Raw genomic sequence first — 23,438 nt, 5'->3', positions numbered from 1 at the left:
TAAAGTAATGGCTGAAACAATTTATAAAAGAGATTCCAATTAAAAATTTGAAATTGTTTTCGTTTCTGGCAAAACTGGAAGTGCAAAAACCATTTAAGGGTATTTTTAACCAAACTTTGGATCATTCATGTCTGAGTAATTTATTTCCTATATAGCTTGCAGCTGAAAGTCACTTTGACGATTACTTGAAATGAAGCACCTACTTGCTAAGATAAGACTGAGTTTGCCAAATGACATACCCTCTGGGAAAATAAAGAGTAGAGGGTATATCATTTACCAAAATCAGTCTTATCTTAGCAAACATTGCCCCCGCCCACCCACCCTTTATTTTCTTCGGGACTAGGTCATTTGCCAAAATCAGTCAACTACTAGCTCCACCCGCTCAACCTTTATTTTCTTAGAGGGTATGTTATTTAGCACTATCAGCCTTATATTGGCAAACACTAGCCCCGCCTACCCGCCCTTTTTTTCCGAGAGGGCTAGTACTTTCTAAGATGAGACTGATTTTGCCAAATGATATACCCTCTTAGTAAATAAAGGGCGGATGGGCGGTACTAGTACTTGCCAAAATAAAACTGATTTTGGCAGATGACCTACTCTCTAAGAAAATAAAGCGCGGGTGGGCGGGGCTAGTACTTGTTAAGATAAGACTGATTTTGGCAGATGACATGCTCTCAGAGAAAATAAAGGGGGGTGGGCGGGGCTAGTACTTGCTATGATAAGACTGTCTTATCTCGGCAAGTAAGTACTCGTCATATTTGGGACATTTTAGGTAGGATTTATTCGGCAAAATTTTGAACTCGTCATACATTTTTTGGAGGGGATAAGCAAATATATTTTGATTAAAAATATATTATCCTTATCGTAACTTTAAAACAACTGCAAGATTTAAAAGCATTCGGTATTGCAGATTCAAAATTAAATTGCAAAATGTTGTTTTACAATTTTGATTTTTTTTTCCAAAAATCTGGACGTTTTGTGTGTAAAGTCAAAACGGAGTCATAAACTAGATGTGTAGGACTATGTTATTTTATACAATTTAAAACCCATTTACTGTGTACAATTTTGAAGTGACGTCATTACGTTATTGGTGGGGATGATTAGATAAATTTTGGTTAGCGGTTTACCATCTACATGATATACCTAATATAAATACCAAATTTGACAACAATCGACCCAATACTTGCGGAGATTATCTATCTAATAAAAATGGGAGACCTATTTTTTCGTACTCTAGGAGTCATGAAAGGTCGAGAAAACGTTAAAGTAGAGAGTCGGACTTACTACACAGGAAACTGAGACTTGAAAAAAATTAAAATTAAATTCTAATAAAGTTCGGGATCTTAGAAACAGAAGAAATATACTTCAAATATCATAATTACATCCAGAAATTCATAACTTTAGATTTAGTCTCCGAGATTTGGGCTTCAGAATTTCAGGATTTCAGTATTTCAGGACTTTCAAATTTATGACGCAGGATTTCACTGTAGAGTTACGTCAGGTTAAATTTAGAACTTTTAGGGCTTTGGTATTGAAGTAACTAGAAACTCTATCTTAGGTTTCAAGAATTCTTGTTCTCTAGAATTAAGAATAGGGAGTTTTAATACTGACGATTTTAAAGCTTAACTTTTAAAAATTCTAGGTTCTAATATCCAAGATTTCACTACTTTGAACTTCTTCAGAATTAGATATCGCGGTTTGGAATATCAAAATTTAGTATTTCAAGGCCGAGGCTTCCAATCTACTACATAGGAAATTGGTATTTGAAAAAAATTTAAATTAGGTTTTCATAAAGTTCAGAATTTCGTAATGGAAGAAATGGGGATTCAAATGTCACAATTACATTCAGAAATTATAACTTTAAATTTAGTCTCATAGACTTGGACTTGAAAATATCAGGAATTCAGTATTTCAGATTTTACAATTTTAAGAGTCAGGCTCATTGTGGAAATTACTTCAAGTTAAATTTATAAAATCTAGAATTAATATTGTTTATGTTTTTTCTGTTTGTTAATTTTCATTAAAAATATCAAAAATAAGTAAATTTATAAAATCACACACGGCTCATTTTTACTTAAAAATTCTGAACACCCACACTCCCAAACTCCGACTTTAAACACGTGCCGGCAAGATATTACATGATAAAACTCAATTTAAATTTCTAACCTGTTTTTTACCAATATCATTAATAAACGCGTCAATGTAACTATTAAAGGTTGATTTTTTGTTTTATAATTTATTAAAAAAAAACACAAAAAGTGATTACCAGTTTTTTGAATTGACGACAGCAGTGACCTTCATTCTCGAAAAATTTATTACAGTCGTCATTAAACCAGCCTAACTAATTACGAATAAATGATTAATTTCAGGTCGCCCTAATAAACGTAGTCCACATCAAGGACTCGGTTTGTACTCTGCCCACCAGCATTTTGGCCCAGTACCTAAAGCAAGCCAACGGCCAATTGTCATGTTTGAAGGTACGTCCTTATTATTATTATTATTATTATTATTATTATGACTGTTGGATTATCACTCGTAGCAATTGTATTTGGCTACTGGCAACCCTGGGGGCTACGAAGAGGGCCAGATACCTCTAGCAGTGGCGGAACCGGTGGAAGGGGGTCCGGGACCGATGGGACGCACCCTGGTCTGCCCCACAAACGACGACTCTGCTTTGTGGAACACTTCAGGCGAGCAGCTCTGCGTCGTCTGCCAGTATTTCCCTTTGTCCAGGGCCTTATTGCCGTGCAGGTAATTTTTTTGGAAAAATTTCGATTTTTTTTTGTAAAACGTTTGTTAGGCATACCTGCATTTGCGCGAGCTGCTTTGTGAAGCTCGATCGTTGCCCCATGTGCCGGGGCCCCATCAAGAGCTACTTCTGCATCCGAGGTGAAGAGTACATGCCCATGCAGCCCAGCTCCAAAACCGTGCCCACCCACAGCCCCCTCTACAATTGGCTAGACAGTTGGAACGACCGCCTGACGGACTTCCTCGGCTTCCAGCGGTAACAAGGGACTGTCTATTTATTGAAATTCTAATTTTCTAGAATAAACTACTTAGATAAATTGCGTAGTCTAGAGCTATTACTCAATGTCGATCAAGTAAACATCACCGCATTCGAGTGATCATTCTTATTTTCGTTTCTTCTACTAGTAAGTTAATTAGGTTGTGAGGTAGTTAACGTGTAAGATATTGAATATATGTCCATATGACTTAGCGTTAGTATTTATGACCTATGCAATAACATGATTAATATTCTGTATGTAAAATCGACTTTTACACTATATTTTAGTATTTCATCTGACTTAAGCCTGTGATAATACATACGTTTAAAAATAAAGTAAATCAGATTTATTAAACATGATTTGTCTATTTTTTCTTTGAGGCTTACAAATACATATTTACAAGTACAAAAGCTGTACGTGGAGACGTATAACAAGAAATAAAATGTTGGGGGGGCGTCCAACGATGCTATGAGAACCAGTCCGTCGTTAGGCCCCCGAACAACGCGGCGGCACTCGATCGGATAGCGGCGGTGGGATCTTGAGACTTCTTCGGAGTACTTTTTGTGGGGCGAGGGGAAGAAACCTACAAAATAAAAACACTGATGACATTTCCATCTAACGTTACATTGACAATCAAGCAATAAATCCTGGTTGGATCGACGTGAAGCAAAACGAACAAAAATTTTAAAGTTTAGTAACTATTTTCGTTAAGAATATGTTGTGTTTGTGTGGCTTACTTTTGCCACGAATCAAGTTAACATTTATAATATAGCATGAGCATAACCTCCACAGGATAACGCAGACAGATTTAAAGAGCATTGGTATATACTAAAAACTGCTTTAGCCAGTTCAGTTAAAATTAACACAGACACACTGCTGAATATCATATAATTAATTGACAGCACGCAATGTCAACATTAACAGAACTGCCAACCAAAGTTTTAAAACCACAGCCAACTCTGGTGCTCTGGTTCATCAACACAACAGTTATTGTTAGTTCACATTAAAAATAAAAATACAACACAGTTAGTGAACTAACACCCAATATTACCCTCAAATGGTAAATGCTCGTTCCGCATACTAAAAAAGTAAGATAACGATAATAAGAATGAAATAACAACAAAATAGCGAAAGTGGCTACAAGCAACTAACCTTAGCCACTTCCTGCACATTAGCCACAGCCGTAGTCTTCTGCGATGGAATTTGGTGCGCAAAAGTACAAAACAAGGGAAATGCTATTGAAGGTACACTCAAAGCCAACACTGAGGGATCCTTTTCTTGGTCCTTAAACTTCTCCCCGACTCCCAGATTTGCCAACTGAGCCGAAGACGGCAACAAACACCCTAAAATCACACTACTATTCCATTGGCCGGCAAAAATTGGTAGTTATTTAAATGACATCTGTCATAGTAACAAATTTTGAAAACAGTTTTAAAACACCCCCAGTGTCGCTATGTCTTACCCAGAATGGCCTGACTCTGCAGCACCGCCCTCTTCACGTTATTCTGCAAGTACGAATAGAACACATCCAAGTCGAAAGGGTCGATTTTCCCCCGAAGTTTATCACAGATTTCTTGCGAAAGAGCAACGAGACGGACGTTTTCCCTCGGAATGCAGAACGTTGTCAAGAATTTCACGTCGAAGAGGAACTGCAGCGCTTGGTTCTGGTTGAGGTCGCGCCCCAACAACCCTCTGTACTGGCCGAGGATCAGTTCGACGTTTCTCTCAATGAACTGAACATGGATTTGCTTGGGGAGGGTGTGAGGCAGGACGTGGCTTACGTCATTGTTGAGTTTGTTGAGAAGGTGGTGCAAGAGCAGGCTGGGTTTTAATGGCACTTTAATTTGGGATTTAAAAACCTTCTCTTCGGTTTGTTCTTGGATCTCAATGGTGTCCCATCTCTGAAAAAACGGTGAGTATATTTACACTAATTACTTAATAATCATAATAATTATGCTCGCTACGCTCGCTACATAATAGCATCACGTACACCGCTTACCAAAAGAATGGAAATCATTGAACAAACTCCAACATCACTAAATTGTCTCTTTGCACTCCTGTCCGTCTCTTGAGCACACTTATCAACCCATTTGTCCCAAAATTGTAAACTAGACTGAGTAAAATGGCTACAAATCCTACTCCAATCATCCGTTGTACCATTAAACGTACAACATTTATTAAAATGAGGGCACAAGGTGGTAATAGCTTGTAAAAACCTAGCGCACACTAATGACCTAGCGACTAACAAAGTTTGATTACTTTCGGATTTAAGAAAATCCTGCAGGAATACTGTTAACCTAAAAAAAAAACTACGTCACTCACAAATTAAAATAGCGTTTGTACTCACGTGGTAGAATTTTTTGTACTTTCAACCCTAAGATGACTCTCCAACTCTTCCCTATCTATAAATTTTCTCCTGTTTTTCAAGTGTGTTAAAATTATTATGTCGTCTTCGTATTCTCTTCCATACAGGTACTGCGAAACATCTACCAACAACTCTAGATATTTACCGTCTAGTTTACTACATAAAGTGACAATGTTTTGTGAAAAACCCAAAGTCTTCATTGATAAACCTTAAAAAAAGTTTTTGAATTTTTTTCAAACTTATTATAGTGAAACTGAAATACCTATATGTGTGTTTTCGGTGCGACTTACATCACCGGTTTCCTCCACCCAACTGTACCACCTAAGATCAGTCTCGCCACGTTCCGTCTTCAAATCACCTTTTAAAACTTCCCCGATATCCTTCTCCAACTCCTTAATAATCGAAAATACCTTCTTCGAGATGAGCTCCCGAGCACGCTCAGTGATCAAACTTTGAAAAAAATAATACCAGACGTTGAACGTTTCAGGTAAACCGGATTCAGAACATATTCGCTCCCATTGGTTTGGTAATTCTTAAAAAGTAGGCATAGCTTTAAGTTTTAGTAACAAAATGAGTTACCTATTTTTAAAGCTTCTTCTCTAATTATATGCAACCCTTTAACGTTAGTCACCAGTTTCAAAGACTGTTCGAGACCACTTTTAATCGACGTTTTGGTCGCTTCTAACCAGTCTTCTAACCCAATTTTGTCTTTTGTGGGTGCTTCAATGTTACTTTTGTACTTGGGTCGGAATTGTTTCACTATGTCGGGTATGTATATTAACAGTGGTGTTACAGGTAATTCAATTTTTGACAAGGTTGGGATTGAAGAGTCCTCAACTATGTTCTGTAGTTGCTGCCAAATTAGACCTTTTTTACTGTCCCCATAACCTAGTTCAAACTTAATAAAGGGGTGTTCAATTTTTATGTGCCCACACTTACACACAAAGCAGTCGTGTAGTAGATGTATGGTAGTAATGAGACACTTCACCATTGCACTGACTTGTACACGAACACTGGAATGAGAGGTGTTCATAACTGAATTAAGGGTGGTTTTCCGGTGAGCTATGAAAATATTCAAAAGTTCACTTGTGCTTTGGTTCTTAAGAAGGAGTAGGGCGTTCAGGTTACTACTGGTTTCCTAAAAAAATATGTATTCATCCCTTCCACAAACTAATGACGTCGTACATACCTCTGCTGTAATTTCAACAAATTCTAATTTCATTTTAATCCTGTTGAAAATCAAATCCCTTAAAGTTTGCAAGTTGGCTCCAATTTGTTTCAAAAGAGGCAACTTTTCTAAATATTCTTTCTTAGTCAAGTTTAAACCTACAACAGAATCATTTTATTGGAAATAAAAAAATCGTGACAGTTCTACCCATGTGGATATGTTGTGCCAGCAGGTAAAACTGCGCCGCCGTTAAATTGTCGCCCTTGTCCAGCGCTGTCCATATCTGATCGTTCATAAAAACCGCCAACCGTACTAAAACAATCAATTCCCTCTGCTCATCTTGCTTACTACGACACCACTTTTATTAATTTCCACTCGTTTTCCGTCTCCCTTTCTCACCTGTCCACCTTAACCTCGTCCTCCACCTCTTTGTCTTCGTTCTTCGTAATCAACCCCTCGCAAACGTCCGTGATAGTTTGGATGTTGTCTACGATTTGCTGTGAAATGGTTTTCATGTTTTTGATAGCGTCGGAGGCGGCTAAGACATCCTTGTAGCGGTCTCTGTCAAACAAAAATTCACCGGTGGCTCTACGTTTGAAAAATTGCTGCAAAACTCACCCGACCATTGATCTCAGTTCCACCCTTTTTCTCTCGATTTCGGCATCTAGCAGTTTCTCGATTTCGATGATTTCTTCAATTTTGTGGTCTTCGAATAGTTTGTCGACGTCTAATTCTAGTAAATTATAACTATTACGTGCCATTTTCGAATAATTTACAAAATTTAACTTAAGAGGTAACCTAAAAACGTCAAAATAGTGAAACGTCAACAATGGGAATGTCAACGTGTCCGGGGGAAAACGAAAGTTACTAGGTGGGTGATTGTGTGAGTGAGATAACGACGGATCGGTAATTTGAACTCTTGACGTGGTCCATCTGTTTCACTGGTTGTCTAATCTACTTATATACCGAGGCATTTTTTAATTTTGAACTAAATCCACACACATGCAACAGATCCTGATCATATCTAAAATACACTGCGAATACGTTGGAAGTATGCAACCAATATTACGTCAAAATGCATACTTGATTTTCTAGAACGAGAAATTGATCATTCAATAATGAAGACATTGGATTTTTCTGCATAAAATAAGATATTTAACTTCTTTTCTTCAGTTAAAACATAATTTATTGTGTTTCTGTTCTGTGTTTAAACTAGATGCATCGATGGTTGTTTACAATTTTGTCAATTATATAACAATAAATTGACATGTTGAAAATTGAACATGGCAATTACACTAGTTTACAAATTTAAACTTTTTTTCGTATCCAAAAATAAAAAAAATATTTTCTACTTCTAAATTACTTACTGATAACAAATCCAAAAACGGATAATCCCTATCACGTCAGGTTTTTTCATAAATCCAAAATAATGAACTTGGCCTTTACCTTCTTGTTAGTGTTAAACTGATTCATGTTAATGCACCATTGTCGCATAAAAATGTCTTCGAGATCGTGCAAAGTAGGTGCAAATCAGTTTTCTTACGTTTGTGGTAAAATTATAGTACCTAAAGCTGGAAGACCTGTTCAAATATGCTTAAAAAGAAGGTATCAAGGTTTTTGGGACGAAAATGTGTTACTGTTGGTCTATTATAAGGGAAACTGACAGTACTGCCAATAAAAGAAAGTGTTAATCATTTTTAATTTTCAGTCATACTGTTTATAATATATACTGGGTGTTGCTTTTATTTGATACAACCCCTGTAACTTCTTTATTCTTAAAGATAAACCTATATCTTCGTTGAGCTTGAGCAAATTTGTATCATTTCAAAAGATCTTTGTGAGGGCAACCTCACATTTTTATTATCACTTCCCGTAGAAAAATCAAAAGCAACCAATTATTCTAAAATCAATACTTGAAAAATTTTAAATAAAACATTGATGACAATCTAGCTTGAAAAATTGACTCATGTTATTTATTTACGTAAATGATCCTTTAAAATGATACAAATTTGCTTAAAGAACTATATGTTCATATATATTTAAAAATAAAAAAATTACAAGAGTTGTATAAAAGAAAAGAAATACAGGGTATGTTTATATACCTACATATCTCAAAAACCTGACGTGTTGGATTTTTTCTGCTTTCAGATTTAAATTTCCCGAACCCAAATCCTTTAGATTCAACTATTTCAGTCTTTGGATATAAAACCTTGTAAACTAGTGTTATTAATCACGAACATCTCCGTTCCTCCGTTCAGAGTAAAAAAGTTCCGACATGTATTAAAAAAAAAAACATAATCAATGAATGAATAAATCTTTTTGAAGAAATTTTAATCCTTTGCATAGTACCATTTTCTGCTAACTTTGATACAATTCAATTTTGAAAGATTTTTTGTAATCCAGGTTCAGGTGGATTTGGTATTTTGGAGTGCCTATTTTAAAAACATAAACGGGTCATCTTAGCTGAATAACCGTGTATGTATATAGTACTTATTTATTATTATTAGCATTCAATAACAACAAAAAAAAGGAAAAAGAAAGTCAGATTAAGTTTTGCTTTTTGTATTTTATAGTAAGTTGTGAAAACAATGATGTGAAGCAGTGCAAAAGGACTTAATTTTATAAGGTTCTGCTGGTAACCCTTTAAAGCTAAAATCAAAATGTGATTGACTTTACGTTTTGTTAAATTAGCGCTAAATTTAATTTAATTTTGCTCATTTATGTAAATAAAAATATATATCTACCTCTATGTGATGATGATTCACAATTTCCAAGGCAAACCGATTTTGATGATGATATGTGTAATTTAGAGCAAAGTACTCCAAATTTTATCAAAATTTGGTAATAACTAATCACTAATCGGACATATGGAAAAATAGCCACGTAAATTACTTTTTTTATATTATTTATTTCCACATTATGGCCCCATAAAACCAGTATCAACATTATAATGGTTCTGATGTTAATGATACTGGCAACCAGTACAACAGTAGTGGAAATTGGAGTGCCTAACACAGGATTGCGTTAACTGGTAATTAGCACAGAACACGGAAAAAATAAAGTCTCAGTTTTGGCTTTCCTTTTTACTTTTCGAGTATAAGTTATTGTAATAGGGTCTATTCGACGAACGGTTAATTTGATATTTTCGTGATCTTTTAGAACTCCTAGAATACGAAAATGTCGGTCTCCTATTTCCGTCGGTCCATCTCTTTGCAATCTGTCTGTCTGTTGACCATTGTATTAGACAAATAATGGACAGATTACTGTGAAATTTTAGGCGTAATTACTGTGTAGCTGTATATGGTAAAACGCTACCCACAATTTCCATATTCATATTCACAAAAGAGTTGACGACGTCGCCTCAAAAATGTCTGGACTAAATTCCAATTAAAATATGTAAATTAGCATGTCGTTTCTTAATAGGTACGCTATTATTTTTCTGAATTTTTATTTACTTTATCAAAATTATTAATGCAACAGTTTACTTAGTTAATTAATTAATTCAAAAACGGTATTTCTAATTGAAACGAAATTTTAATCCTGAAAAACAGTTTTACTGTAAAATGAAAAAATTAAATCGTCAGAATCAAATTGTTATAATTCATCATTTCGAAACTGTGCACCTCTGTATCAGGTTTTACTACAAATCTTCAACTTATAAAAAAATCTTCAAAAGTGGGTCATTATTTAATTGATCTCGATACTGCTACCTACTATTATAGTGCTATTGATACAATAAATGTTTCAAGTGCAACCTTTATGGCCATGTAAAAACAAAGTTTCCTGCTTTAAGTGCGCCGATGGTCATGAAATTAGTAAATAACAGATTACAGACGTGGAAGTCGAACGGAAGTTGTAGTAAATGAAAGCACACCTTATGAGCATTATCATTTATTGAAATAAAGAAATATTCAAACAAATATAAGTATAATATGTCGTTTTACACTAACTTAACGTTATACTCTACAGGAATATGGCATACCTAAAATCGATGGAGAACGAGAACATAATGACAATGACAACCCGTGGTAAATTTTTAAAGCATCAACTCCGTAACACTAATTCACTCATTGCTTCAAAAATTGCTAAAAATGCTCAGTGAGCACGATCCTCCCGCAGAGGCCGCACCAAGCCTTAAATACTCTTAAGACACAGCGTGAATGTGAATAATACAATACTAATCAAAAAGTGCAACAAGAAATAAAAAACGTGTCGTCTAAAATCCATACAAAATACGCGCAAATGCAACAAGCCCTCAAAAGTCCCGCCGGACTTTGAGCCCGCGGGGTGTATATATAAAGTGTATATATAATTTTTGATACAAATATATTGCTTACTTTACAGTGAGATTAATACTAAAGGCAATATTAAGACACACGATCGTGCGGGCGCCCTCAAGAGGCCAAAATCGGGCGATCTCGGCGTCGTGCAGAGCGTCCAAGGCAAAACCTACGGGTTCCCGGACGACTCGGCAAAGTCGCGCGGAAACGTTCATTACAAGAAATTATTTGGTATTCTAGACCGTATTTTGTTATGTACAAAAATATATTAATTAATTTATAACGCAAATTTATACACAAGAACTAGTCTATACTCATTCTGATTTTTACATTATTCGTTGGAATAACCTGACTAGACGCAGTGTGAAATTTACAAATCAAGTGCTTACACTCTAAATAAACTTACTTTACAAAAAGGTACAAAATTTACACCCTAACTCAGTTAAATAAATAAATATAATTTACTATTACGATAAATATTTATTCTCTGACCCCGTTCTTTACCCCTAGAAGTTTGGCGGCGTCGTCGGCAGACGCCGTCAGTACCTTGTCAATGAAAGACCTATCCCTTATCCCTAAAAGGTTGCTAATCAAATCGCTACCTTCATTCCCGTCCGATTCGTCTGTCTTCTCCTTCTGCGTGTTGTTATTCTCGCTCCTGACGAACTTCTCGTAGTTCGTCGGCGCGTTGTTGATATCTTCGTCGCTGTTCCCCACCTCGTTGTCAAAGTTCACGTTATGCTTCTTCCTGTGACGCAACATACTGTGCTTCAGTGTGAACCTCCTCCTGCAGATGTCGCAACTGAAGGGTCTTTCACCAGTATGAGTGCGCATGTGTCTGCGCAGATCCTCAGCTGACCAAAACCTACGCATGCAGAATGCGCAAATCACCTTTCTGTTGGAATAATCCGGAAACTTCCCCCTCATGTCGTTCTCTTCGTCTTCGTGATGAGCCCCATCTTCGGGAGTCGTCGCATTATTATCCAGCGCATTTTTCGACATTAATAAATCATACTCAGCGTAATGCTTATCTTTGATGTGGTCTAGCGCATCCTGGCGTTCCGCGAAAGACCCATCACACAGGTGGCACTTGAAGGGCAAGTCCGAGTTTTGTACCACGTTCGGTACCTCGATGGGTTTGGGTGCTTCCCACTCGGTTTTGTTGTCGGACGATGGTAGTTTCTCGTCCTCGGAACTACCAGCTTCGTAGCCTTGAGCTTTGATGTCATCACCCTGCGCGTTGGTGGAGTGCTTGCAGCTGATGTGCTTCTTGAGGTTGGAATAAGTGGAGAAAGTGCTGCTGGGACAATTGGAGCACTTGAAGGGTCGTTCCGGGACGTTTCTCATTAGATAGTTAGCATTGTTGTTTACCACGTCGTTAGTGATAGTGGTGGCGTTGTTGCCGTGTTTTCTGAGCAAGTGACGATCGCAGTTGGATTTCGTAGTGAAGAGGAGAGGGCAGTGGCTGCACTTGAAGGGTTTCTGACCCGTGTGGGTTAAAATATGGCGACGCAGGGACGAAGACCACGGGAACTTGCGGCTGCAGAAAGGACAGCTCACACGGTTGGGGGCCATGGAGTAGGCGGATTTTTTCTTCACCGGGGCGGAAGCCTCAGGTTCTGACCTATAGAGATAATGGTTTAGTAGTAGAGACTTTGGAAACCCAAGGTCTGCAAGTACTTACTTGTTTTCGTCAGTTCCCGAAACGTTCCCTTCGCTCGTGCTGCCGCTTGCTACCAGTCCCTCTTCGTCCTCCTCGCTAGCAGCACCCACTTCTGGTTCTTCTCCCTCACGCTTGAAGTACTCTTTAAATTGTTGTTGGGACGCGTTGTCCAGAAGCCTGGACACCGGCACCAAATCCTGGTTCTCCTCGTTCTTTACTTTATTTTCGCTCTTCATCTGTTTGGCATGCAACTCCCTCAGTTTCTCTTCCAAAATCCTACTCCTCTCGAACCCTTCGAATCTTTGGTTACTGTCGTCAGTCTTCTCAATCTTGTCTGCATTCTCGTCGATCACAAGAGCGCAGTCGTCATCGTCATCCTTCTTCAACTCCTGATTCACCCTCAGATGTTGCGCCAAAATAGCAAACTTCAGTTTCTCATCGATCGGTTCTTTGGTATCATCAAAATCCTGATTCTTTGGTACTTCGTAGTTTGGTATGCTGAGATCACAGTAGTTCGGCTTGATTTGGCTCTTCCTACCTGGATTACCCAAGTGTCCTCTTTGCCTTTGCGACCAGAACTGAGGATGTTGTTGCTTGATGTGTCTTTCCATGTTCGAGCGTAGAGTAAACCTCGCTGAGCAATGCTCACAAGTGAACGGACGTTCGGTTCTGTATCTCCGCTGTTTTTGTTTCGGCATCAGAACGCCGTTTTTTATCACCATTTTGACGGAATTGGGTGATTGGGTTAAATCGGGTTTGGGTTGTGGCGGAATGGGGCTATGCAGCTTGAAATTGTCACCGTAAGAAGTGTCCACGTTCAAACTCAACGGTTTTAGCTCATCGGGTTTCTTCATATCTTCTTTGATGTCATTTAGTTTGAAGTTGTTGAACGGTTGGTTGGCCGGATTTTGGAAGTTCTTTAATCTTTCGAAGTTATCGCTGATCATGGATCCTCCGCACAGCTGGAACCTCTGGAAGCGTTCTTTCATATCTTGGGATTCTTGAGGAAGGAGAGGGGCTTGTAGCGACGGGAACAGTAATGGGTTTAAAGGGAGACCCGGCCACCCGGTAAAGCCCGGGAAGCTGTTCCTGTACAACGTCGCATACCAAGCAGCCGTATCTATTTTCGGTGGCGACTTTAAAAGCTGATGGGCGAAAATTTCTCTCATTGTTAACGGATTTGGTGGTACCTTTTTGGACAAGTCCTCTGGTATCACTTCAATCTTTTTTCTCTCTTCGCATTTCTTCTTGCTCAAATCCATCGGTTCCTCCTCTTGTTCCTCGTCGTCTGACTGATTATCGTAACTCGTGTCTTTCAGTTCTTCCAAGTTCTTTACGTGGATCTTGGATGGAGGATGTGGAGTGGACACGTTGGACGATTTCGGAGAAAAATTGTATGCGGGTAGGTACGGAGAAAGCTCGTTCTGCAATCTATGGTCTTTGAGGGATTTCAGATTCTCACTACGGATAATATCACTAATATTCGAGAATATTTTAGGTGGTTCTTTGAGGGGTACGTTGAGGGTTTCTTTCAGCAAGTTTGGAATCAAAGGGGTCACTTCTGGTTTCGCAAACTCTGACAGTTTCGGCGTGACGCAGATCTTCTCACCCTCAGGGTGCACCTTCCGTTCTTCCCTTGTGAGTTTGTTGAGTTCTTCGTTCGTTGGATCTTCAGACGGGTGATAAATTATTGCTTTTTTTACTTCTTCTCGGGTAGTCTTGGCGTGCCTGTTTCGAAGGTGTCTCTCACAGTTGGCTTTGGTGGTAAAAGCGTAATTACAAAGGGAGCATTCGTAAGGCCGATCCCCGTTGTGAGTGCGCATGTGCCTGATCAAAGCCGCCTTATCGATGGACGAGTGCGGACACATGTTGCACCTGTACATTCCGTTGTTGTTGCCGTTAAGATGCGCCCTATTGTGGCCCTTCAGTGCCCTCAAATTTGGGAAAACCGCTGTGCACAAGCGACACGGGAATTCTCCTCTCAGCTTCATCTTTCGGAACTCTAAAGCAAACAAATCTTGAGATTCTTCTTCCTGTTCGGTACGACCGTTGTCGTCTAGACTAGGTTTCTGGTTCAGGTCGCTCTTGGCCTGGAGCTGGTGCAAAAGACTCCCATTTGTCGTCATGGAGATAATGGATTGGATGTCGGCCAGATCCTTCGTAGTATCGTTGGTCATGACTTTGGCCAAAAGCTGCTGCCTGAGTTTATTCGACGTTTCGCTCATCTGCGGTACGAACTTCTCCGGGGAGTTGTCTTGAAGGTTCAGTCGTGAGAAAAACTCGCTTCTGCGAATATCCTTCTCTGAAGGTTGAGTCGTTTTGGTTAAATCCAGTCCGTTTTGGTACGAGTTTAGTACGCAGTCTTTTTCGTGAATCTCTAGAGAGCTGTTACAAGGAAAAGCCCTCGTACAGGTTTTGCATTGGAAACTTAGGCCATCTGACGCCGTGTGAAGGTTCTTCTCGCACTCGTACCTCGCAATGTGGGGGAACTTCTCACTCGAGAAATCCACAAACGTCAGATCCTTGAATCCCGCTACAGTCTGCTTCTTGACGTGATTATGTGCCGTGTCTTTATGGACCGTCAAAAGCTTGTTATTTTGGAAGATTTGGTTGCACTGGTTGCATTTGGCGGGGTAATCTGGATGATTGTCTTCCAAATGGGCCTCCAGGGCCACGATCGAATCAAAATCCCTCCGGTCACAAACCGGACACTTGTAGAACTGCTGCGTCTCGTTATCGCTTCCGTTCTCTAGTTTCTTATTCATCTCGTCCACCACCTCCAGCTTTCGTTTCTTCGACTCGATCCGATTGTTGTTAAACTCCGTACTTTTGGAACTGCCGCTGACGTTGCTGTCCGAGCTAGCGTCCGACTCGTACTCGCTCTTCTGCGTGTGCGTCCTCATGTGCCTGTGCATGTTCCCGTTGGTGGTGAAGGTATCTCCGCAGTACCTGCAATGGAACGGCCTCTCTCCGCTGTGCACCAGCACGTGTCGATCCAAGCTCGAGCTCGAACTCAGCACCTTCAAACAGATCCTGCACGTAAAGCCTTTGTCGTCCTGCACCTCGGTTTCGTTGTTATGAGATCGGATGTGCAGGGTGAACTCGTGCTGGGATGTGAGCATGGTCTCGCAGATGGGACAGACGTACTTGCGTTCAGGGGAGCTGCAGTCGCTGCGGTTGTCGGTGTCGCAGGTTTCCATGGTGGAGTTGGCGGCGGAGTAGACGCCCGAGTCGCTTTGGGTGCTTTGGTTCGTTATGAGTTCTTTGGCTGGGTCGGAATCGGCGTCCATGGTGATACCAGTAACTGGAACAGGACGACAGAGTTGAAACAAAGCGGTACTACTTTGAAGTTGTTTATTTTAGATTGGTGCGGATATCCCGGAAACGTTGTGGTGAAGTGTGCATTTCATACAGCGTGATGCGATAGCGAGATGTATGAGTGATTTCATTCAATGATGGGTTTTTGTGATTAGGTGGATTCGAGGTACGGGCGAGGAGACGGAGGTGGCTTGTGCAGGAAGGTACACCCAGATATATAAGTATAACATATATTTATATCAAATTCCGGAATTGAGGACACAATGGATGAGGTATAAGAATAAGACACGCAATGTGGTCAATTATTAGTAAACATAGGACAGAAGATTGTAAAAATTCCTATACATTGAGAGCAAATGACTTGAACAATTATTTCGCAAATGTTGCCGAAAATTTAGTTAACCAACCAGGATCTAAATATGAACCTATTAAAATAATTAACGCAACTAAAGTTGTAGCTCTTAAAATATGATAAAATAGGTTTCGTTTCTGTGTCGCCAGTCTGTCTGTCTGTGTGTCGTTTGTTGTTAATTTTATCAGACAGACAATCTCCGTTGGACTAGACTAGGGGAACTAGGGGCTTGTTGTAACAGGGGTAAGTTGTAACACTAAATTTTTACCCATAATTTAAACTCTTTAACGTCAGGTATTTTACTGAATTTAATTCTTGCACCATAAGACATCATGTCATCACAACCACTGTTCCTTGAGCCAGCGCAGTAAGTGGATGTGTGCACGTGTTTTGTTTTGGCCAAGTAATGTAAAATATTGCTTTAGTAAAATTTGGATTTTCGTATCAGTTATTAATTAATTTAAAACTTTTAATTTTGCATGTAGCTCAAAAATTACTCAGCTTTGATATTCCTTACACATTTTGACGCTAAGCCACATAATTTTGTCGAAATGTAATTAAATGTAGAAAATTGTGCTACGGGGCATGTTGTAACAATAGCTTTGGGGCAAGTTGTAAAATGTTACAACTTATCCCAAATTCACTTCTACAAATCTCGTACCTAGCATACGAAAAGCGAGCCAAAATTTTGACCGATGCCATATTTCATTTTCCAGATATATTAAGAAAAAGGAAGACAACACTCAAATTTTTAATGTTAACTCTTTTTCTAAAAGTTTATTTCAGTTTTACTGAAAAAAAATTGTATATAATAAAGTGTTGTGTTAATTTTTGGAAAATAAAGTCTAAATATGTATCAACATCAGCTTTATTTTTACTGGTACTACCTGTCTCATGGCTGTTACAACTAGCCCCAACCACGGGGCAAGTTGTAACAATGCACTTTCTTTAAGAAAATGCCTGGTGTGAAGTGAAGATGAACAATTTTGACCTTTTGCCTGTTCAGTCCAATAGGGGAATAGTTAAACTACCGATAGATACTTTTATAATGGTCAAACAGCTAATAGATACCAAATTATATTCGTTTTCCTAAAAACTGTTACAACAAGCCCCTCGTTCCCCTACTGGACTGGTTGTTGTGAAATTTTAGATGCATCGTAAGAAATATCGTGTAGATGCTAAAATAGTAAACAAAATTTGTTTGATTATCCCCACCAAAACAAATTTAAATTTCATTAAGTTTGATGTAAAAAAATAAATAAAATTCGTCAGTGCTCAAGTGGCACGAGCTAAAAAATCGTATTTCTCGATTTATGTTAATCTCGTTAGAAGAAAAGTGCAAGTCAAGGTAGAAAGTAGTTTGCTTTGCAGTTGCTTGCAGTTTACGGTTTAACAGTCTGCATAAAAGTGTGTATGAATATTAAGTGTAGTCTGGCAAATTGGATTAAAACGCGGTTGTGACTAAGATCTCAATTATTCTCGCCTGGGAAATTTCGCTGCGTCTCCGCCACTGCCTTCCTCCTAATAAAACGAGATTTTCTCAAGTTCTCACATGAAAAAGCACGATAATTTGTTTTTATCTTGGTTAAAAGGTTAACAATCCGCCGGTATTTGGTCGGAAACCTGCTGCGGTTTTTTCGTCGGAATATCTCATTGTGGTCCATAATCACTTGTCTTTCCGCTCTCTCAGTTTCCTCCAAGAACAACAAAACATCACGGCCGAGTCGCAGCGGCTGAGATTTTATCTTTTCCCACCGCGCCCCGAAAGCAAACAACGAAAACAAAGCGAGGCGAAAGAAAAAAGATGCGAGATTTTCCAATGACACGCTGACGGTTTTCCATAATTTCAGTTGCGCAACGCGTACTTTTTAAACAATAACCGACACTATTTGGGTCAAGTAAATGATGTTCGGCGATTACAAATGTCACTGACAAAGAATTATCATGAGGTGACTTCATTGCAGGTACACAAATAAATGGGACCGAGATCTGTGTGTGTTTTCGATTGTTGACTTTTCTTAATCACTGCGCTGTTCCTGTTCTCGGATATGACGAGGCCGATAACGCGGCCGAATTAACACGCGCGAGCCATCATAAACACGGCGTGAATAGTGGTAGTCCTCCACGCTACTCGTAGCGACAACACTTCGTATGCAGCAATGACCGACAATCAACAAATTTGTGTACAAAATATAGGGCCGGCGAGGCGTTTCCGGGCCGCCGCCTACCCAACCCTATCGCTGGCATGTACAGGTATTGCTCAAGCATAACCCGATAGTTGTTTATTCAGACAATTATTAATAACATCTGCGCACTTATCAGTCGATTTTTCTCCGAACCGGTTATGACACAGCTTCTCAAATATTCTGAAACACGAAACTGCGTCGGTTTTATCTCGACCGATTGCTGCCAGAGTTCGCTCTTGATTAGAATGGTTAATCCAATACCCAAATAGGAAACTGTTGATTAATCACCTGTATGCTGACCTACTTTCCGGGTCAAAGTTTGTGTTTCGTGGACGTCGATACTGCGGTTTCGGTGGAAATTTACTTGTGTGATTTTTGTGAGTTTTCCGCTTCTGCAGATAACGTCAAGGAATTAATCAAAATAAGGAAATGCTCGATTTATTGGAAAGTAAATACGGAGTTATCAGATGAGTCTTCTGTTTGTCTTTACGTATAATATCGGGTTTAATTAAATAATTATATATTCGTGGCGTGCGTTTTTACACGGTTTGTAAGGTTCTGACACGGTTATAAAAATACAGACTTCGCAGTAGACAACAGTGGGGAAATCACAGGGTATGGAGAATTTAGGTTTGCGGCCAAAAGTACTTAGTAACGAACTCTGTGCTGATTTCTGCCTTGTATAACCGTTGTGAAAACCTTGATCAAAGGTGCTTCTGCTGGAAAAATCAAATTCAAGAATTGTGTTGGCGTTATCACGGTATGACATACATGTCGTTATCTATTTTTTCTGGTTTTCTCCATTTTAATTAAACATCATTGGGTTGTAGACTTAGTACTTGACTACCTTGAAACGTTGGAATGAGAGGTGATTATTTCGTTTTTCAGTTTCTAGTTGGATTTTTTATGCGATTAATGGCGGCTGGTGGAAAGTTCGAGCGTTTTGGTGTAAAATTTGTTCTATATTTAGAAGAGTTGACGTTAAAGGAGTGACGCTTGTTGCTGCTTTACATCATTTTGCATATTTTATTATTTTCCTAATTTTAAATCGTCTAAAAACACCTTGTATTATTATATTTTAAATCTATTGTTTCGTGAATTTCAAATGTCGTAGTTTTTTCAAATTAATTATTGTGTATTTTACAGTTTACAAAAATGTCACAGTTGCAAGCTTTTTTCTTGCTTTTTACTTTTGCTCAAAGCTCTCCTTAGGTAATATAAGTTGTTTTTAAAATTGTCACCTTCGCGGGAATTTTTTGCTGCTTGTTAGCCCATCAAAATTTTAATTTTACAGTTTATCACTTTATGACTTCGTTGGAAACTCATCTTGTTTTTCAAGCTCTTAAGTTTACACAAAATCTATGACTTATCTTTTTCTTATGATGGTTTAAACCTAGCTTTGTGGATTTAGTTTAATCTTTCTCGATTTTTTTGCTATTAGTTATCTGTTATTTCTTTAATAATAATTTTTTTGTTCCCAAGAACTTATCTAGCGTTTATCTGCAGAATTCTTGAAAAGATAACTTTATCAATTCTTGTACACATAGAGTTACAAGCTTACAAGTGAAAAAAAAATCCACTTCTCGCTTGCTATGAGTGAATAAAACAGATATAGACTGACAAACTTGGAGAAAAATCGAGCTTTACGTATTTTAAAGTTGCTGAAGTTTCGCCTTTTACAAAATTTTGGTAAATTTGTACAGTTTTAAAAACTGAACTTTCAGAAATAGATGACATCTTTGTCACAAAATTTTTAACTTTTCTACAATTCTTAATTATAAAAAGAGTAAAAATAGATAAACTTGAACAGATTTACAACCACAGTTTATATATTTTCATAAAAAAATAATTTCATAACGCGGAACTCGAATGCGCCTCTCTACTAACAACCGATCAATTTTCCAATAATTACCGTTTCTCCTGCCAATTACCGCCCGACGCTAATTAGCGCCGTTGCTGATTGCCTCCTAAAAAATAAAAAAAAACAGAAACTCACCTAGAGGGTTATTTGGCGGCGGCGAGCCCTGCTGCGGATTCTGCGGCATGAAGACAACCCCTTGCATTTCGACTTCACGTGGTTCTGCAACAAGACCAAGAGTGTCCTTAGCACCTTCCGCATCTGAGTGGCGGCGTCAATTAGCGCGTAATTATCCCAGCGCCAGCGTCTGGCTCTAGTAGTTATCTTGGCGATGTGTGTACAAACAGAAACTAACCGATACATTTGAATATCTGATAGAGCATATGTTCGTTCCACCTGCCCTTAGCTCACAGCAACACCTGCTACCGGCGCGTGCTCTGGACCCCTTTTGTAACCGAAACAACTGATAGACAGCCGAATCTCACGTGCCGGATAGGAAAAACGCATGGGTTATCAGACGACCGACGGATGGTGCGGAAGAGCGCGCTATGGGATCTGACAATGAGGGATTAGAGGTTTGCGTAATCGTAGATATTGCCGGTGCGAAAATAGATGCGATTAGAAGCGTGGGCGAGGGTTTGGGATATTGACTTCTGGGAATAATGTCAACAACAAAAATCAACAGCGGGAAAATCCCAGTTATTATTATTCTTTTTTTGTATGATCGTTTGCGTAAATTGAGAGCAGGACTAGTCCCAGTACTAACTTTGGCTAGATATTGAATAAAGCTCGTTTTTCTTCACGAGCGAGTGAAATGTTAGGTGGATTTTAGGAATATCCTATAGATGGTAAAATAAATCCTATTTAAATTTTATAAAATAACGTGCTTGTGTATTTGTGGTTTATTAATCTGCCCTTATTTTTCCTCTTGAACGTCTAGATGTTTGGAAATAAAATTATGATTGTAAACAAATCTGTTACTTATAGTTTAATAATCCACATTAGCCTGTAGGGATTAACACTAAAAAATAAAATTCGCAGAATAAAATTTTTGTAAAAGTCTTGGGGATTTTTGGTGTTTTATTTTTAAAAGAATTTGAAAAAATCTCGAGAACCCCTACGGTATAGTTTTTGAAAGAGTTGCAAGGAATTGTATGGCCCTAGTGTCTTTTTTAACGCGAAAGAATATTAGAATTATTTAGTATGTGCAATATGTGAAATACGTATAACGAATTTACTTTCACGCCAAAAAAAACATTTCAAATTTTTAGAAGTTTTGAAAATTTTCAGAAATTATTGACATTCTCGGTGAGATCGTGTTATGTCGTCTGAAAACTGAATTTTTTATCCTGATTACTTTTTCTTCAAGCTGTACTTCCTAAAACTTTTACAGCGTTCATGCAGTGAAAAGTAAATAACTTTCAGAATTTTTTTTAAAAAGGGTAACTATCAAAATTTTGAGAAGTCGTGTCCTTGTTTCATGTGAACCTAAAATTTTTTTCAAGCTCTTTTTTAATTTGTCAGCGTATTTTCTTCTATTCTAAGTTTCCAGCTGATAAAATTATACGTACAGCTAGTCGTCTTCTTCGATCTCATAAAAATACAAAAAAAAAAATTATTTGTAAACTTGTGTGGAAGCTGTAAAAATTTTTAGAAATTAGTGAGATTTTTAGCAAGATTTTGCTCTGTCTCCATAACCTGACTTTTTTATCCTAATTATATTTTTTGAAGTTGTTTCCTAAAAATTTTACAATTCTTCCTCAGTTTTTAATTGTAAAAAATGTATCGAAGGTTATTTCGACAGAACTTCCCTTGCCCTTAAAGTAAAGTTGAACAAATATAGCTTGCAAAAACTATCAAATTTAACTATGAGATCTTTTTCATGATGACCCTTATGTGCTAAAATTAATATAGGCGTGGATTGTTAAAATGCAGGTAAAGAAGCATGCAAATGTTCCTAGTGAGTTTTTCCTTACAAAAATTTTTTGATGGCGTCATCAACTTTTTAGCAACTACACGTATATCAATTTGAATCGGAGCAATGTAATACTAACAGTATTGTATCTTTAAGTTTTTAAGAAAATGAGATGGCCAATAAAACATGTGGCTTCATTGAATCACCTTGTATAAGCAATTCAAAAAAATATGAAATGATAAGTATAGACTCTTAATACTGTACCTACATATTTTAGTTTTATTTGCTAAATTTTTGAGATGACGTCATAAACTTTTTTTGGAAGGGGTATTAACGGATAATTTTTTATTTACTATTTTACAGTTTCAGTGTTAAAATTGCAAAATGTTTAACAATTTTGATTTTTTTTCCAAAAATTCGCATATCTAGGGTAATAACTCACAATGGAATCATAAATCACACTTGCAGGAGTGCGTTATTTTATAAAATCTAAATAACCTTTATTCGGCAAAATTGTAAAATAACGTCATCAGTTTTTAGGGGGGTCTTAAATGGATAAACTTTGATTAAGGATTTATCATGTTTCCGATAACCTTAAAACGTCTGCAAGGGTTCAGAGCAATCGGTTGTGCAATTTCAAAGTTAAATTGTAAAATCTTATTATACAATTTTTATTTTTTTTTTACAAAAATTTGGATATCTCAACACAGGTTCATAAACTACAAGTTGGAGGAGTATGTTATTTTATAAAGTTTAATCATATTTACGACTATAAAAGTTGGAGATGACGTCATATACAAAAATTTTGGTCAGTGTTTCATCATCTACACGATATTTATAATATACATACAAAATTTGACGACAATCGGTCCGGTCTAAAAAAATCAACACAGACGCGGACAGACGGCAGACAGACAGACATACGGAAATGAGAGACCTACCTATGTTTTCGTATCCTACAGTTGAGAAAACATAAAAGTGGCTAGTCGCCCGATGGACTCGATTACTAATACTTTCTTGGTTTACACTCGGGAAGTAAAAAACAAAATTTTAAGAAACATACACAAAACGTAACTATCAAAATCTTAAGAATTTGTGACATTGTTATATTTGAACAAATCTGGGGACTTTTTTATTTTATTTTACAAAAAATTTGAAAGAAATCTTGGTGTCCCCTATATTGTTTTTAAAAGAGTGTGAAAGAATCTTAGGGGCTCTTAATTTCTTGTTTTTATTAACGTAACCAGGTACACGAAACATGAATGATGGTAAAATTCCCAAATTTGATTTACTGAAGATAGACAATCTCCGAACTACTGGACGGATTA

At 37.8% G+C, this 23,438-nt stretch overlaps 3 protein-coding genes across 4 annotated transcripts in view; 1 reads left to right on the top strand and 2 right to left on the bottom strand.

Moving 5' to 3' along the window:
* Positions 1 to 3,364, top strand: part of LOC135124498 (cell growth regulator with RING finger domain protein 1-like) — a 38,993-nt gene extending 35,629 nt beyond the window's left edge. The window contains exons 5-7 of the mRNA XM_064049610.1: positions 2,370 to 2,477; positions 2,540 to 2,751; positions 2,801 to 3,364. Of these exons, the coding sequence (XP_063905680.1) occupies positions 2,370 to 2,477; positions 2,540 to 2,751; positions 2,801 to 3,008 (528 nt within the window). The 3' untranslated portion in view covers positions 3,009 to 3,364. The remainder of the gene's footprint in view (positions 1 to 2,369; positions 2,478 to 2,539; positions 2,752 to 2,800) is intronic.
* Positions 3,351 to 7,384, bottom strand: LOC135124495 (conserved oligomeric Golgi complex subunit 1). 2 transcript variants are annotated; one of them, XM_064049602.1, is made up of 13 exons: positions 7,157 to 7,384; positions 6,938 to 7,099; positions 6,746 to 6,885; positions 6,560 to 6,696; positions 6,310 to 6,508; positions 5,950 to 6,258; positions 5,633 to 5,902; positions 5,353 to 5,578; positions 5,005 to 5,302; positions 4,468 to 4,906; positions 4,158 to 4,348; positions 4,057 to 4,085; positions 3,507 to 3,588 (listed from the first exon to the last, which is right to left on the bottom strand). In XM_064049602.1, exons 1-12 carry the CDS (start codon positions 7,297 to 7,299, stop codon positions 4,059 to 4,061), a joined length of 2,541 nt encoding a protein of 846 aa, XP_063905672.1. In that variant the 5' UTR covers positions 7,300 to 7,384; the 3' UTR covers positions 3,507 to 3,588; positions 4,057 to 4,058. The 2 variants fall into 2 exon arrangements, with proteins under 2 accessions (XP_063905671.1, XP_063905672.1); XM_064049601.1 differs by lacking the exon at positions 4,057 to 4,085 and having other exon boundaries at positions 3,351 to 3,588; positions 7,157 to 7,383.
* A 3,029-nt stretch (positions 7,385 to 10,413) lies between these two features.
* Positions 10,414 to 23,132, bottom strand: LOC135124493 (ras-responsive element-binding protein 1-like). Its single transcript, XM_064049597.1, has 4 exons — positions 23,052 to 23,132; positions 20,334 to 20,417; positions 12,503 to 15,785; positions 10,414 to 12,442 (listed from the first exon to the last, which is right to left on the bottom strand). Exons 2-4 carry the CDS (start codon positions 20,398 to 20,400, stop codon positions 11,299 to 11,301), a joined length of 4,494 nt encoding a protein of 1,497 aa, XP_063905667.1. The 5' UTR covers positions 20,401 to 20,417; positions 23,052 to 23,132; the 3' UTR covers positions 10,414 to 11,298.
* Positions 23,133 to 23,438: the final 306 nt, after the last annotated feature.

The sequence above is a fragment of the Zophobas morio genome, unplaced genomic scaffold (assembly GCF_036711695.1).
Source record: "Zophobas morio isolate AGI-343-1 ecotype UQ-CSIRO unplaced genomic scaffold, CSIRO_AGI_Zmor_V1 ptg000007l, whole genome shotgun sequence".
NCBI lineage: Eukaryota > Metazoa > Arthropoda > Insecta > Coleoptera > Tenebrionidae > Zophobas > Zophobas morio.
This window is presented reverse-complemented; position numbering and strand designations above follow the sequence as displayed.